The sequence below is a fragment of the Vanessa tameamea genome, chromosome 18 (assembly GCF_037043105.1).
Source record: "Vanessa tameamea isolate UH-Manoa-2023 chromosome 18, ilVanTame1 primary haplotype, whole genome shotgun sequence".
NCBI classification, from domain to species: Eukaryota; Metazoa; Arthropoda; class Insecta; order Lepidoptera; family Nymphalidae; genus Vanessa; species Vanessa tameamea.
In genome coordinates this window covers 5,106,618-5,124,336 of record NC_087326.1, presented here as the reverse complement: position 1 = coordinate 5,124,336, position 17,719 = coordinate 5,106,618, and the positions used below count along the sequence as shown (strand labels likewise).

The 17,719-nt window shown below is 31.0% G+C and overlaps 1 protein-coding gene across 1 annotated transcript in view; it reads left to right on the top strand.

The window, feature by feature from the left end:
- Nucleotides 1-8,373: 8,373 nt before the first annotated feature.
- LOC113399421 (G-protein coupled receptor dmsr-1-like) overlaps nucleotides 8,374-17,719 on the top strand; it is a 31,743-nt gene continuing 22,397 nt past the window's right edge. The window contains exon 1 of the mRNA XM_064217644.1: nucleotides 8,374-8,739. Within this exon, the coding sequence (XP_064073714.1) occupies nucleotides 8,446-8,739 (294 nt within the window). The 5' untranslated portion in view covers nucleotides 8,374-8,445. The remainder of the gene's footprint in view (nucleotides 8,740-17,719) is intronic.

Sequence of the window (17,719 nt, the reverse complement as noted above, 5' to 3'; positions counted from 1 at the left end):
GAGGTCTTACTGTTACTAATTTTTATGAAAAAAAATAATATCGGGTAGATGTTGTTTTAAATTTGGAATGTTCTTTGGCGTCCATATTTAATTTTATCAATAAATTTTTCTATCAAAGGTTAGGTTAGTTAACTATAGGTTGGTTTGGCGATTGGATCAATTTCGAGACCAAGAGTAGACTATATAAAATATTTTGTAACCAATGTTTATTGTACATGCTTTGTGTTTGTTCGTGTAATCTTTTTTTTAGTTAATATTGTTAATTGTTAGTTGTTCTTAATAACGGTGTGTGTTAATAACCTCGAAATATTACGTTTTTATAAATAGTTGTCATTATAATAAGTAGGTGTTGAGTATTTGTAAAATAGTAGTAGTTGTGAATTCTCAATAAAATTGTGAATATTTTTCTACTCTTAAAAGTCGCTTCGCTGTTTCGGCTTTTAAAGTTATCAGTTTTAGCAGTCAGTAACTGAATGTAATTCCATTACAATCCATTATTCTGAAAAATTGTTTTGATTTTTTATCAGTAAAAACTAAGTTCATCGTAAAGTAATCTATTTTGCGTTTTACTTTGTGTTTTTATCTGTGTAACCTATTTCATATGCATTTGGAAGAGATATTTCAGATATTTTTTTTGGAAATTTCGATGTTGTCATATAAAATATTTAGTTATAGGTATAAGTTTTTTATTAATATAAATATTAACAAGTTACAAAGAAATAGGTTGGTTTTACAGATTGTTCGTACAATTACATTTATCAAACTTCAAAATTCATTATTATTATATTCTGAAATGATATATGCGGTTAGAGCACTGAAATACTATTCAATCACAAATTAAGAAAGTCAACTATTAAGATAACTCACCGATATAGTCAGTATATCGAATTTGAAGTTGAATTCGGCGCTATAGCGATAACAGAAAAATGGAAAACACCAAAATATGGGAAGTAGGAAATGAGTTAAAGGCACGGATTCCACTGAATTGACACTGTTATGTCGTTTTATATAATTATCAAAAAAGAAAAAAAAAATTAATGCAAAAGTGTCGCACGTGACATTGGCAAAATAATCTGTGCCCTCTTGGCACAAATAAAAGCCAAAACAAAAACAAATATGTAAAAGTGTGGCGTCAAGACTGAAACAAACATAGCGTTACTTTGGCATACATGCTGCATGTAATGCATGCAATGCAGAAATCAAAGAATGCTTGTATATTTTAGTTCCGTTTTTAGTGTATATAATAATGAATAAACAATATATAAATAAATAGTGGTATTGTTTAGTTCTGTAATCCTTCTAACGCATTATTTTACAGCCCGAAATTCGTGTAAGACTCGAAATACTCTTATTAAAAGCTTAACTATGAGGACATTAGAGAGAAAGCTCTTTTATTAAACAGCTCAATAAGTTACCATAAATGGGATTAAATTCGCTACATTTATGCTAATAACAGATGTTGCAAATGGAAAATAAAGATGGAAAAGGTATTTTTATGCCAACGGTCTTATATTTATTGTTATTTTTGACGATGGTAACTACATTACATTAAATGTTATATATGAATATTTAAACAGTGAATTATAAATTATATGTAATTTGTTTAAACAAAATAATTAGATTTGAATAGCCAAAAATCAAAATATATTTTTTTGGTTTGCTACATCCGATGTTAAACGATAATATTTTGAGCGAATTTGGACAACTAATATATTAGTCTCAACGATACTGATATATTATTGGGATTAACTTTAGTTTCAAAACTCGACAGTTAGAAAACTACCATTTATTAGACTAGCTGACATTTAAAATGATCGAGTGGTCCGTGGAAGTGATTTTTGTTTCAGCCTTTCTTTGTTTAAGTGGGTAAGAGTTCCACATCACCTCGTTTGACCTTTAACAGGTCGTAAAACGCTTCAATCCTTTGAAGATTACTTCTGCTTCGTATAAAGTATTTTTATTAAATTATATACTTGAATAGGTTTTAAGGACTTCGATAACTCAACATGATCGTTTTCTATATGTTTCAATAAAATATTTTTTTTTATATTGTAATTAATTAAATGAACGCATCAATATTTTGTATCCTATTATCTTAGCCTGCAACCGTAGTACCTAGGTACTCCAGCCGCGATAAACGTGGCTTGAGAACCTAGGTTTCCTATCTAAAGTAGAATTAACCACCAAATCGTGTTAGTAAGATTATTTAAGAACGTTTAGCGGAAAACTCAACTTAATTAAAGTTATTTTCTTGTGCTACGTGATTTAATTTTTTAATTGTTACTATTTTGCATTTATAATATATTTAAATTTCATAATGATTGAGAAACTGTAAAAACCTCTTGTTTTGCTATGGCTGTTTGTTTTTGACCAATACTTTGTTCCATAATTCTTTTTATTTAAATAAATTATATTAAAAACAATAACAAGATGGGAAGTGCAATAGTTCAACTGGTGATAAGTTGGATACCTACAGCCGAAATCAACTAGCGCCGATCCGTTCCATAAAGGATCTAAACTATGTACCATAGTATGATATTTATAAATTAAGAACGGTAAACATTAATGAATGATTCTATCCTTTTAAATCTTTGAGTTAACTCAGAAGAGGTGAAATTTCGCTGTGCAACAATGCACTAGGCATATGTAGGTGGCCAGAGTGAGTTCTAAGTATTTCACGTAACAGGCCAAATGGACGACGTCTCTTTCGTCTTGTTCATATTTCTCGATATATGCAGAAACATATCGCCCCAATCAATCTCTCAATCTCAATACCAACTTGACGCTGAAAACTTTAAAGAGAGCGATGCGCAGGAGACTTAAAATTACCCTACTGGGCAAAAAAACACTTTTTAGGAGAATGTTTGGGGTTTATTTCCAGTGTGGGTTGGCGGATACCCTTATTAGATTTTTATCCGCCACGTACAGGTTTCCTTACTATGTTTTCTTTCATTACCATTGAATTATTATAAACACAAGCACATGAAAATTACAGTTTTAAAAGAATATTTGTGGCGAACACAACTTTTTACGATATTGTTTTATGAGCTAAACTTTAATAATATATAAAATATCTAAAGCGTCAAACTCATTCATCAAAAAAAGTTTTATTTACCCTTACTTACGAGTAGGTGGCGTATAAGAGCTGAGTCAACTTTTGTAGCGTTCTAACGAACGGAACTTCGTTAAGTGTTAAGTTGCAGTTGATTTTAGAATGTACTTCAATGAACATTAACTTTCCTTCATTTCTACTTATAATTCATGCCGTGCTTAGTGGTGAAGCAAAACACCATGATAATATGTATGTTATTGGATAATATTCTCCTATACGTGTATCAAGCTGGGGGTCAATTCTGCTTACAAAAAGTCACGTTATCGAAACAGGTGGTAGGGCCTTGGCTATGTTTTCAGGCCCGTCTGGGTAGGTACCACACACTCATCATATATTCTATGTATATATTTTTATGTATCTACTTAATAAAATATTAAAATGTCTGTCTGACATGTAACGCTCAGACTGAGCCGGTGGGAGAAATGGGATGACATTTTGCCTAAGTTTTCTTTCTGGAACAACGGTGAGCATTTCTACTAATCATTATTTCTTAGAATTATTCTTCTAATGGCCGGTTGCAATGTCAATGCACAATGTGCGGTGATAGTTACTTTCCATCCGGGGAGTCTCCTGCTCGATTGGCATCTATACCACGCCATATAATAAAAAAATGAGAAATTAAAATTTGTAGGGAAATTCATATAAAAAGGGCAAGTGAAGTCAAATCGATAATTTATGATTTTTTACGAGCAATAACTTTATTTATGTTTTATAAAAGTACAAAACTTTTGTTTTAGTATCTATATAAATAAATTAAAATAAAAGATAACAATTTTGTAGTATATATTTTAAGATTAGAACATATCGTACCATATGACATTTTTGTTATATGTATTTCGTTTTTAAAAGTAAATACAATTTAGTTTATAAATTATTATAATATAGATTTACCTAATAGATTACGTTTTGTTTCTTTGTTCGACTGTGTATCTAATATATATAATATATATTCAAATTAAGTTTTCAAATTCAAACAAAAGCTTGGGATAATCTCATTGTCCTAAGTAAGTACAGGAACTCGTCTACTGAAACGATTTCCTGGTTTGTATATATTAAATGTTTTTAATGTTAATACAAGAGTAATAAAATAAAATAAAAATAAAAATAAAAAAGCCTTTTATCTCTCACCAAGTAAATTTACATTACATATTTAACAATTTAATAAAATGAAATAAATTAAACATATACTAATAAATTAACAGTAATATTAACTTTTTATTATAGATTAACAACATATAATTCAACAATTTAACAGAATGAAGTAAATTAATTGTTCTATTATTAAATTATATTATTATTATAATAAATTTTAAATTATAATATTTCTTATAATATAAAACAATAGTATTTTTATTAGTATTATTTTTATTTTTTGGCAAGAACCCTTTTAGGTGAAGGCCTCCTCCAGAGATTGTCATACATTTCTATCTCTTGCTTCTGTTACCCAGTCTCGTCCAGCTATTTGTGTGATGTCGTCTGCCCAACGTGTTTGTGGCCTCCCTCTCCTTCTGTAGCCGGCTGGCCCCTTCCATATCGTGGCACGTCTAGTCCATCTGTCGTCGGTCATTCTCGCTATATGGCCCGCCCATCTCCATTTTAATTTCTGTGCGTAGCTTAAGGCGTATCTATAACATTTGTCTTCTTGCGGATTATTTTGTGTGGAATTTTCTGAAGTTTGTTTATTTTCATCATACTCCTTTCCATACTTCTTTGCGTTGTCATTATCTTGTTTTTAATCTTATCGGTGAATTTCCAGGTTTGACAACCATACGTCAAGGAGGGTAATAGGTATGAATTCATTATTTTTCTTTTCAGTTCCACAGGAAAATTGCCTTTTAGTATTTCTTTATAGCTCCAAAATTTGTTCCAGGTCTTTTGAGTTCTTCTTTCTACTTCTTGTTGATTATTTTGTGCGTTAAATGAAATTAGTTTTCCTAAATATATGAAGTTGCTTACATAGTCTAGTTTGATGTCTTCGAGTTTTATAGGTTCGTGGCTGCTGTTCGTCATTAGTTTTGTTTTGTTTAGATTTATTTCTAATCCAATTTCCTTGCTAGCTTTGTGTAGAGAGGATATCATGTATTCCAATTAATTATGATTGTCAGTCAAAAGCACAATGTCATCAGCGAACCTTAGATGTGACAGATATTTTCCTTTAATATTGATTCCCAAATTTTTCCAATTTAGTTTACCTATGACCGCCTCTAGCACTGCTATGAAAAAAGGGGGTGAGAGGGGGTCTACCTGCCTAACCCCTCTTTCTATTTTTATTGATGGTCCCGTGTCTTCTAGCTGAACTTTACTTTGGCTCTTTTCGTAAAGATGTCTAATTATATTTATATATAATACAAGAGTATCGATAATTAATTATCGTACAGTTATCTAGTACTTATAAAATTAAGGAAAATTTTTAACTAATACATATAGAATGTTACTAACCAGTGAGTTTCGTGGATAATAAATTTGGATAATAAACTTATTAGGCTGCAGAGCTTAAGAGCCCTAACTCCAGGTGAGATTAATAAGAATTTATTGGGTTTTATTGTATAAAAATTCTCAGTAGCAGTCCAGAGCTGACAATGTTTACGTCTGTGGTTCAGAGATCACGTAAAGCCGTTGCTTCTGCGTCTGAACTCTCTACAGTCGTGTCAGGGTGCGTCGCACCGGGTTACGTCGGGTTATGAGAGTATGGAAATGGAAGGTGCACCTGTGTTCACATTTTTGTACCTACTATAATATTTTCTGTGCAGTTTAATAGTCTCCGTTTAGAATATCGGCCAAAATCGGCTAGGAGCTCATTATTTCAAGTTATTAGTCTTATGTTTTAAAGTGTGTTTTATACTTAATAGCGAACTGATTCTATGTATATATGATTAAGGACCCCCGTTTTATATTAAAGTAGTATATAAATAAAAAAATCTATTAAAATACAATCCGTATAGTGCCGACCAATCACTCTTTACGTCCAGTCCGTCCATCCATCACCCATTGCTATTACACATCTTCCAGAGCTCACACGCTACACACTTTTTCTATGTGTTTTCTTAAACGTTTCTTTGTCTCTGAGCATGCATTTAAACCGCAACGACCACAAGCTAACTAAATTTGTGCCAACGCCTTTATGTGCATTCCGAGGCTCGAGAGAGTACATACTTCCAACCTACAGATACCGAGCTATTACTGAGATTTTATCGATAGAAACTCAATATATGCTTACCGATTTTTTATGAAACCACCGAGATCTGCGGACCGCTATTTCTAACCATTAGACCACCAGATTATACTCAATATAAATTACCTATTTGTTTTTACAGTACAATAGTCGGAGAGTCGAGCTGAGTGATACTCTACCGTGATACCCAATTGGCCTGTACCATTATACGCATACTCATATTGTCGTTTCTTGACTCATGATTAATATACAATTTTAAGTAACGTACCTTCCTCTTATCAGAGCAAGCTATGATAGCTTTAACATCAGAAATTACTTTATAATGAAATTGTTAGCATCTCGTCGAGGATATGAAAATCTTAATTATTTTGAACCTCCATTATTCTACAACTCAGGTCGACAGGCAATTTCCAATATGATAGCTTTGTATCATAATAGTTTTCATTGTGTTGTTATGGATACGGGTGCCAATGCCGGAATGCCAATTTGCAAATACATCCAAGTTTGGACAATATTATTAATTTAAAGTTACTACTTACTTGGCAAAAAGACCACAATGGTAAGTGGTAACAGCAAGTATCAGATAATATTTGGTTTTCTGTACAGAGACTTTTTTTAAGAGATATGATTAATTGATTAGTTAAGCATATATTGCATGTTTGGCAAATATAATATTGCAACTCAGATTGGCGTGAAAACGAACATATATACCTACCACATATATATTGATAAATTATTTAAATTACAATTAATAATCACCTTACGAGACCGCTTGGGCTATTGTACAATCACTTAATTGCATCTTCAAGATGAATCCGAATACCTAGTTACTGTGCTAACAATTAGCACGAATATATTATATTCGTGCACTGTACACTTAGTACATATCAAGGGAATAATTTTGTTGGTGGTTTATTATCGTCTCTCATTTCTAAATAGTCGATAGATTTTTTTTTTAATTAGTTCTTCTAAGCGTATGTATACACATAATAAAACATAAAACAACAATAGCATAATTAAACATCTTTTTTACTTTGTTTTTATTCGCAAAACTGACAATAATTTCTTAATCTAAATAAGTCGAATTATAGTAATATTTATTTATAAATTGCCATACAGCTATGACCACTGGATGCGAAAGTTAAGTGCCAACAAATTTTTCATACTAGGCTTGATATAATTGAAACTATCCTATCTAACTTTCACGAAAACAGTTGGAAAGAATTGCATTCATTAAATTGGACTATGTTGACCAATTACTTTTGGTTTTAGGTAAACAAAACGTCTTTCGATTTATAGTCGACCAATAGAATTATGCGGTCAACTAATTCAGGCGCAACAATGAGGCCTCTAATTAATTTTGTCAGAAAAACCAAATCAGTAATCTTTCTACTCTCGTTTAGTGAGTTCAATGTATACTGTGTAAGAGGAGAGTCAGGTGTAGATGATTGTTTACATTTTAAGTCCGGAAAAGACAATTAATTTACAAACTGTATTCATTATATTCGGTCAGAATGTGACTGATAGTCTGAACTGTGCTACAATATTCCAAGACTCTTCGAATAATATTGTTAAACAGAATTGATAAACCAGAATCTTCGAATATCTGCCTTTGTCTGTAGACAAAGCCCAATAATTTAGCTGGCTTAGAAGTCATGTGGTCTACATGTCTACGAAAACTTAACTTCGAGGTTATCAAAACATCTGAGGATCTTAAAATTGAAATGATATGAAGTAAAAATTTATCAAACGGAAATAGAACAAAAGTTGCAACTATACAAAATTTTATATAAAAAATATACATTTTTAGGAGTTTCGAATCTTATAAAATGTATTAATCTTTTGATATATTCTAAGAATTGAAATTAACTTTTCAATGTCATATATATTTATTGTCTTACGGTAGATCTCTTGGACAACTGCCAGAAGCAATTTTGTTTTTATAGGCTATTTGAGTATATCAAAAGACATTCGATGGCCTAGTCATTTATCAATATTTATAACGGCAATTTATCATTATTTCACAGAACCCTTATATGTCTCTTAAAAGTTTGCGTATATCTAATATTGTTACTTTATTTTCAGATATAATCGTCATAGCTAGCTGATGGACATATCGATTTTCAAATACTGCTTATCCAAGTGAAGACGAAGTAGCAAAATGTCCAACAATTCGCAAACTTTATTGGATATTTTTCAAGAGATCTTGGCGGCATCTGGCAATTCTTCGGATAGCAAGATCATCAATGAGACGAGAATTTTATCAGCTTTGAAAGAGCAGGCATCAAAAGGAAAACCCGAGAATTTTGGCTCAGTTTTAATTAAAGTAGTGAGCGATGTTCAGAGCAAATTGAATCTATCCATTAAGCCGGACGGCTACTGTGGTTATTGTGAGGGAGATTTTCGAGACGTTATCCACGCTTACAACGGCATTCATGGATATGTTAGTCTTATGGTAAGTACCTTTCAATGATAATATGCAAAAAATAGAAACTCATAAAAATCATTAATTCTTTAACTTTTGCGCAAAAGTAAAGAACTCGCCAAGTACCATGTTAAAACATCTTAAGGTCATTCACTCGTCGGAGAGCTCATACTTATACTATGCGTGTATGATTGTGTGTGTGTTAATTGAGTCTAAGACGAAAATTTCGCTGAAGTTAATTTGGGAATTCAATAGATCTATTGTGTGTCATGAGATCAATTTCATGTTCCGATGTTATTTGAATGGTAAATTAACACGTGTTACACACAACGGATGTTAATGTATACAAAATACATTAAATCTATTTATATATACATATGTAAAGAGAAAACTTTGAACATATTTTTAAGCGTATTGCGCGCACGCAGTAGTGTCAAAACTATAGTCATAGTTTATACAAATTTACAAATACATTAAATTAAATAAAATAAAACATTTATGATTTAAGTTTTCTAAATTCTCTTATCTTTTGTAAATTAAAAATAGCTCGAAATAGCTCGAAAAAACGCATCTTAGCTTTGAAGCAGATATTTTCAAAGGACATAGTCTAAATTCGCCAAAGCATCAACAGATGTTTGACTTAAACTTTATATCATTACTAAAATTTAACGGATACTTCATATTATTCAAAACTAATTAAATAGGTGATTCACTGATTTCGCACTGTTTTTGCTGATTCACAAAAAATATTCGAAATCATTCATTAAGCGCTGGATCCGTAAGGTAAGAGAAAGAGTTAAAGCGCTGAGTGCTAATAGAAATGAATATACATTTTGTAAAACATATTCATTCACTTTGATAGAAACGTGAATCAATGTTTTGTCCCTGTGAGATTTGGTTCTTTTGATGTTTGAGTTGAGTATTTTTTTTTCCGATTTTCTTTTTTCTACAACCGGATTGTAATAACGGACTTTGTTTCTCCATTCACTCGGATTTTATTTATGGACTTGACGAACAACTTGATAGCCTTTGCATGATAGAAATGGAACCTAATTTTTCCTTTTTACCTCACATACAGCAGTGGATCGCTGCTATTAACTTGACTAATAAATAAAATAAATTTAAAATCCTAATCAGCAGCGAAAGTCAGTGTCATCCGTACATATAATAAAATTGGAGTGTCTGTTTTTAATATTGAAATGACCTCTTTTTACTAAATGCATATGTATGTAACGGTACATATACCAAAATAACTTTTTTTCAATTTTTGTCTGTCTGTCTATTTGTTCCGGCTAATTACTGGAACGGCTGGACCCATTTTGATGGGACTCCACTGGCGAATAGCTGATGTAATAAGGAGTAATATAAACACCAACAATAACTTTTAAAATGTATCTTTAAATAGCAAATATTTTTTGCTAATAAATGAATGATTACGTGGAAATGTCCGTCATTTAATTATATTTTCAAGGATGTATGTGTTTAGAACTCGAAAATCTGTGTTTTATGACTGTTGGTTCTTAGGCGAACTTTGTTTGAATGCTGAACTACGTCATTTACTACCTTAATGAAAATGGAATGTCATACATTGGAAATTAAAACAATATCTTATACTGTTAAAGTGATTTCGATAAATCCACGATCGCTAGTTATTATAATTATTTAGAAAATCTATAAAAGTATGAGATATATATTCAAGACATAAATAAATAACAATAACGATCAATACTTAGCAATAGAATAATACTTTGATTATGTAATTTACGTAAGTTTAAATGGTTAAGTTTATTTAAGAGTAATGTGTTTTCATTCCGTGATAAATCGAAGTCTATTACCTTCTATTTTGAAACTTGATCTAACGTTCATTGATAAATTAATTTAATGAATTCAAATAGAACTTTAATAGCTTCGACGGCATAATTAATGCGTAATCGCTATTTAAATACACGTTACTTTTTCTATATCTGTTTACAAATAAAATTTAAATAAAACTATGCTTTATTTACTAACAATATAATATACTTCAATTACTTAAGCTGGAAGAATGAGAATATAACAGAAATGCCTAAAACAACTTTACATTCACTACCTTGTTTATTTTAGGGAGGTTTATACGCTTAAGTGAAACGGTTATATTGAACATGGACTCCTCTTCTTGAAATGTACTCTATTGCCTAAGTATAAGACTGAAAATCCTTTTAAAAAAATGTCGATACGATTTGTTGTAGATTTTTTTCTAAGCCTTGCAACTCGTTAGGATAAGTCGTGAAAATATGGAAGGTATATTCTTGGGAAGTAATGAAATAAAATAGTGCTAACAGATGACACTAACGGAAAACAAGTTCACATTACCAATACCAGTTTTGTAAAGTTACCTGACTAAATAAAATGCAAATTAACTTCATTAACAACTCATAACGCATAACATAAACAGCCTGTAAATTTCCCACTGCTGGGCTAAGGCCTCCTCTCCCTTTTGAGGAGAAGGTATGGAGCATATTCCACCACGCTGCTCCAATGCGGGTTGGTGGAATACACATGTGGCAGAATTTCGTTGAAATTAGACACATGCAGGTTTCCTCACGATGTTTTCCTTCACCGCCGAGCACGAGATGAATTATAAACAAATTAAGCACATGTAAATTCACTGGTGCCTGCCTGGGTTTGAACCCGAAATCATCGGTTAAGATGCACGCGTTCTAACCACTGGGCCATCTCGGCTCTTACATGTGATCACATGTGACAGATTTTCATAATGCGCAACGGATGTTTGTTTCCCCATGGAGTACGAGATGGATTTCTAACGCACTAAGAATATTGAATCTGTTTTTATTTACAAAAGAGAACAGTCCGGCTTACTTATAATATTGGAGGTACAGGCTCCCATCGGGATGTTTTTATAAAAGTAGGAATATTCACTGCTGCGTGACAATATATATTTAAAATGTTGGAAAAGAGTAACTGGTGAGTTTGTTTCCGGTTTTTCTCGGTAGAATCTACATTTCTAGCCGGTGGTAGCTTCAGTGGTAGCTTACGTTAAATAACGATTCCAAAATGCTTTTAGAAGCCTCCGTGGTCGAGTATTGTGCACATCAGTTTTCATGGGTACGCCACTCCGAGGTTCCGGATTCGATTCCCGGCCGAGTCGATGTAGAAAAAGTTCATTAGTTTTCTACGTTATCTTGGGTCTGGGTGTATGTGGTACCGTCGTTACTTCTGATTTTTCATGACAGAAGTGCTTTAGCTACTTACATTGGGATCAGAGTAATGTATGTGATGTTGTCCAATATTTATTTATATTTATTATTCATTTTGTACTTGAACAAATTATATTTCGATTTTGAAATTAAGGCTATGAAATTCTTCCATAGAAAAGTTGTCCTAGTTAAATTTACATGTTCTAACTTTTAGGTCATTTCAGCTATAAATATATTATTGTCTTTTTAAACGACCGAGACTAAAACATTATTTTGACCTGAGTAACTGTAACATATTTAATTTACAATTATTTGTTTCGTATCAATATCCAGAAATCAACTTGAGTCAAGCATCGGTCTTTCTGCCCCAAATTAGCGTTTCCTGTTTCCTCGCCGTAAGTGGCGATCCCTTGTTATTATTGCTTTAAATTTGTTACTAGGTTACGTATTGGGTCACGTTTTGTCAATAAAACGTCGTTTTCAGGGCGTCATAAGTCAGCTCCTTAAAATTGATGACTATATTAATAATTTTGTGCAGGTCTACGATAGACCCGATCGATATCTATCCACGATTATAGATCGTCAAAAAATTATTGTTTATAGTCGACAACATATTTATATCTGCAAAATTTATATAATCGAGATATTTCGATATTGAATCCATGAAATTCAATGACATAACAGTTCGACAGGCGGCCATGTTTGACGTTTACGGGTGCGTTCAGGAAAGCTGTAAAGAATGATTATTATTAGTTTTCACAACCAAAATAGACAATATAGATGTTTGGTGAAATCACAACGTTTATAAAAAAGTTATATGAGAAGTAAATGATAAACCGTGTTTGTTTAGTATTATTTATTTAACGCAAGCGAAGCCGGGTTTTCATCTAGAATGGATATAATTTACTACATTAAAGCTTATGTAATAGAAAAAAATGTAAGCTAACCTTTTATTGTTTCATATGAAAACGCGCATCAACGATAAATTTTATGCTTCACATAAAACGTTTGCAAAAATCGGAACGTGTATTCAAAAGATAAGTTAAAAGATGAAAATATTTTTACTGAAGGTACTAGAAAATATACAAGAAAGACTTGAAGTAAGTGTTGTAGCCTCTTCGGCTTTGATTTCATCGAAAAATAAAGATATCCTTTTTATCTTTAATAAGAAATATATAATACATTATTAGAAGCAGTATTATGATTTGAATAATAAATTAACAATATTTTCTATCGAATTGTGATTGATACATTTTATTAAATATCTTATGGTTAATGTATATTAATATGCTTTATTGCATACCAAGACAGGACAATTGTAGTAGACAGATTAAAATAATATGATAACACAAAAGGCACCCTTATATCTAACGGAATAATATCTATAATGGCTTTGATTGTTATATACAGGATTATTGGTAATTCGACGTATTCCCTTTAGGAGGTGAAAGGGGTGACCCATGATGACCCATATGCATGATGCAAAAGTTAACCATTTTTGAGTTATCACATTTTTTAGTTTTTTTCAAAATAAGTCAAAAATGCAACTTCAAAAATGTATTTAAAAAAAAGCATCAATTAAGATCTATTTTTTTCTTCTGATTTATAAAAACTATTAAATATTGGTTATTTGTCAATATTAAAATAGTAATTATCCGTCCAAATTTAAAAATGCGAGACAGAAAAAGATATTATTTCAATATTTTTTTGATTTTTTTTCCACAAAAATGCCTTAAAAACTAAATAAATCGTTATGAATCTTGTCCTGCAGATTATTTTAAAAACATAACCGTTTTCTTAGCTTTCCAAAAATGTATCCAAATATGTACAATTTCCATTGAGGTATTCTTGTGATGTCCAAATAGCATCTTTTTTTTTCATTACAATTGCATCACAAAAATTAGTAAAATTAGCAACGTGGTTAAAATTATGTCTGTTATTAATAATAATGAAAACCATCTATTTTTATGTGCTTGGAACAAGTACTATTATTGTTTATGATACTGGTACTTATCATAAAAATGAATGGAAGTATTGCAATGCAAATAAAATAGATGATACATCATGCTACAACTTTAAGCTAAATTATAAAACACAGTTAATTATTGAACTAATTACGAATATGCGAACGAATAGAATTTTAAAATTAACAACTGTAAAATAGTTTTGATCATTTTTGATATTATTTACGATGTAATATTTGTTGTTCATTAATTATAAACTGTTTAAAAAAGACCTAAAATTAAAAAAAAATACTAGGGGACTTTAATAAAGCGTAAGAAACATCTATGTGCTTCAGGATAAGACTAACTCGAATGCCTTAACGACAAACGGCATAATGTTCTCCTATGCCGTCATGCCTCCTCGATGTATATTATAATAATAATAAGAAATATATATTTAGGTTCTTCCATATTATTGTAGTTGTTGATTCGTTCAGTGATTATCAATTTCGACGTTTCGTGCGTGTCGGGCGTCTCTTGAGGACCACCTTTTTTTGCAGTACCTGATCACTTCATATTATAAAACAATATCCGCCCGCTGATCTTCTGTTTGTTGAATGAGATTCACCAAAGGACGATTTGGTTTATAAAGAAGGTATAAGTGTATAATCCTTTAAAGGTGTATAAATTGCCAAAAAAATAAATTGTTGGAGATGTCGGACACATGCTGACTGGGAGCTTCATTGGCGTGCGCCTCGTAAACCAATTGAGATAAATGTATTACGATATGAAACATTGAATGTAGATCCTTTTATCCTTACGAAGCCGCGGCGGATAGCTAGTGTGCTCATAAATAACCTTGTTGACCATATGAAAGGTTTTATTATATTTCATCTATTTTTTTGTCCTACAACGTGTGACTTACTTAAGTGATTATATACGTCTTATTATTTACTTTTTATTTACACGCGGTTAAGATTTATTAAGTAACTATTTTTAATTCATATTTGTATATATTTAAGGACTTAATGCTAATAATTATGATGTGTATAAAAGAGAAGAATAGATATACTTCATGACATTGAACTTGATTAAATCATAAAAATAAACGCACTTTTATCATCTTATATGTTTATATAATATTATATTGCAATGATTCTGATGTAATTAATCTTAGTCATACTTATATAATAAATATTCATATGCAGTTATGGTTCCTGCTTCAACTAGGCAAAAGTATAAAGTATGCATTACTTTGTGTGCTTATCATATTTCGTATTAGGATTATGAAGATGCACGGGTCTAAACGATTACACTTTATAATGAATAGCTTTACTATACGTCATAATAAATACCAGTTTTACTATAATACTAGGCTTTGATTAACGATTGGTCTTATGTTCCTTGTGCAAAGTTTTTGTTTCTACCATAAAAAAACTTCAAACACTTTTAACGAATGAATAAATTTCAATCACATGCGAAGAAAACTGATGAATAAGGCGTATTAGTCGATAAACGATATTTATGATAAAGAAGTGTAGTTATTATTCGATGAATTCCATGCGGAATAAGTAATAATAAAATTGTTGTAATTATTTTGTGTAACTCATCGTAGGAAAAGAGTGATTACTGAGTTTCTTAGCGGTTCTTCTCGGTTGAATCTATATTGCGAACCGGTGGTAGCTTTAATTGTAATTTAATTGCGTAAAATGATAATTCAATAAAACCTCGAAACTGGCTATTCGGTTAAAGTAAATTTTGATTTGATTTGTAAAGAATTTAAATTACGAATACCTTAAAAGTACAAAACTATGATTATTATAATATTTTATAATAGTCGATGGATACATTAATAACATGACAATCTTAAAAAATATATACAATTATGAGTTAGGTACTAATTTTTAATTTAAACAGCGTCAGTTTTCTTATAGAAAATGTATGAAAAACGTCGCTCAGTAGTCCTATTGAGTTGATAAAAAATTGACAAATTACATTTATTTTTAAAGAGTTTGACAATCATTCTGTATCATTAACGAACAATTTTTTTTATCACAAACAAACATCAACACGACGACGCTGCGAACACAACTGCGACCATTTATTACATAACACATTAAGTAAACTAAAGGAGAGTGATATTGATGTGAAATTTATATTAAAAAAAAAGATCCTATGGGAATTCTAAACACTATAACAATAAGCCTATTCTGAGTCGAAACCAAACGTAGGTAACTTATATTTATCATAAAAACCGAAGCTTATCCATTACTCTAAGTAATCACCCTTATTTCAAAAATAAACATTTGTATTGTCTAATTTCAATGGTATTGAGAGGAGAAATTCATCATCTATTGATTGGTATGAATGGAAATATCGTTTGATAGATTGATGCTTAAAGGGATGCGTGTCATTACGATGAATGATGCTTTCCGTTTGATTGCTATTTAAACAATGTTTATTGATTGAGTCAAAACCAATTTATAATATAAAGAAATTGTTAATTTATCTCATTTGAATATAAAAGCTATTATTATAGCATTAAAGCCGGTTTTAGTTTGCGTTTTAATACGTTAAATTATTTGTTTGTTTGATTAAATTTTTATAGTTCTCGTTGGCATTTGAATGTTTGCGGCTTAGTAGCGTCAATGAAGAGACGACGCGCGACTCTTATGGCATAATGATTGCATTTTATATTCGTTATTATAGATTAAACAAGAACTTAATAATCACGTAGTACAGATATAGAGATGGCCCAGTGGTTAGAACGTGTGCATCTTAACCGATGATTTCGGGTTCAAACCCAGGCAGGCACCACTGAATTTTCATGTGCTTAATTTGTGTTTATAACTCATCTCGTGCTCGGCGGTGATGTAAAACATCGTGAGGAAACCTACATGTGTCAGATATCAACGAAATTCTGGTACATGTGTATCCACCAACCCCCATTGGAGCAGTGTGGTGGAATATGCTCTAAATCTTCTCCTCAATGAGAGAGTAGACCTTAGCCCAGCAGTGGAAAATTTAAAGGCTTTTAATGTTATGTTTATAGATATAGAATACATTATTATTGGCGTGCACTTGAATGAGTGAGTGACACTCGTGCTTACAAAACACGTCTTAGTATGCGTGAGATGTCTAAGAGTTCGTTTTTTTTTTTTTATTAATTAATTAGATCTGGAAAGGGAGTGCCATCGCGAAACCTTCTCCGATACGAGCTGCGTCTTCTGGTAGAAGTTTTATGTTTACTGGTCAAGTAGTTTTTTTTTTCAGTTAGACATTACTACAACACGCTTCCTCATTTATTATTGTTGTAGATAGATTATTATCATTAACATTAAAATGAAATCTGTTTCTAGAAAATATTTTTTAAATAATCAAATTGTAAATAATAAAATTGTTTGATTTAATTTGAATTAGTGGACTACTTATATTTCTGACTATTAATAAAAGCGGAATATGATTTATGAAACAAGTAAAAAATAAGAATAATGTCATATATGTATAACAAAATAATTACAATTCTGTTTTTCAATTTAAATTTTAAAATAAAACGCGGCATTAATGAACAGTTAATTATTATTTATTTTTTTAATACACACTTCTTTGTCCCTCGTATTTTTTTTGCATTGGCAACATTTTTTGTTAATGAAATGAAAACGTCATTGACGTATAATACAATCGTCTCTCTAATAATTCGTTAGTTAAAATAATAAAAAAATAGTAGCATATTATATTTTAATTATGGGTAAACTTTCAAAACATATTAAATACGATCTAAAGGCAACGACTGTGAAATGATGGAGTTGACGCGCAGGTCGCTTTCACGGCTGTACGATTTTTCAATAAAATTATTAATACCTCATTCGC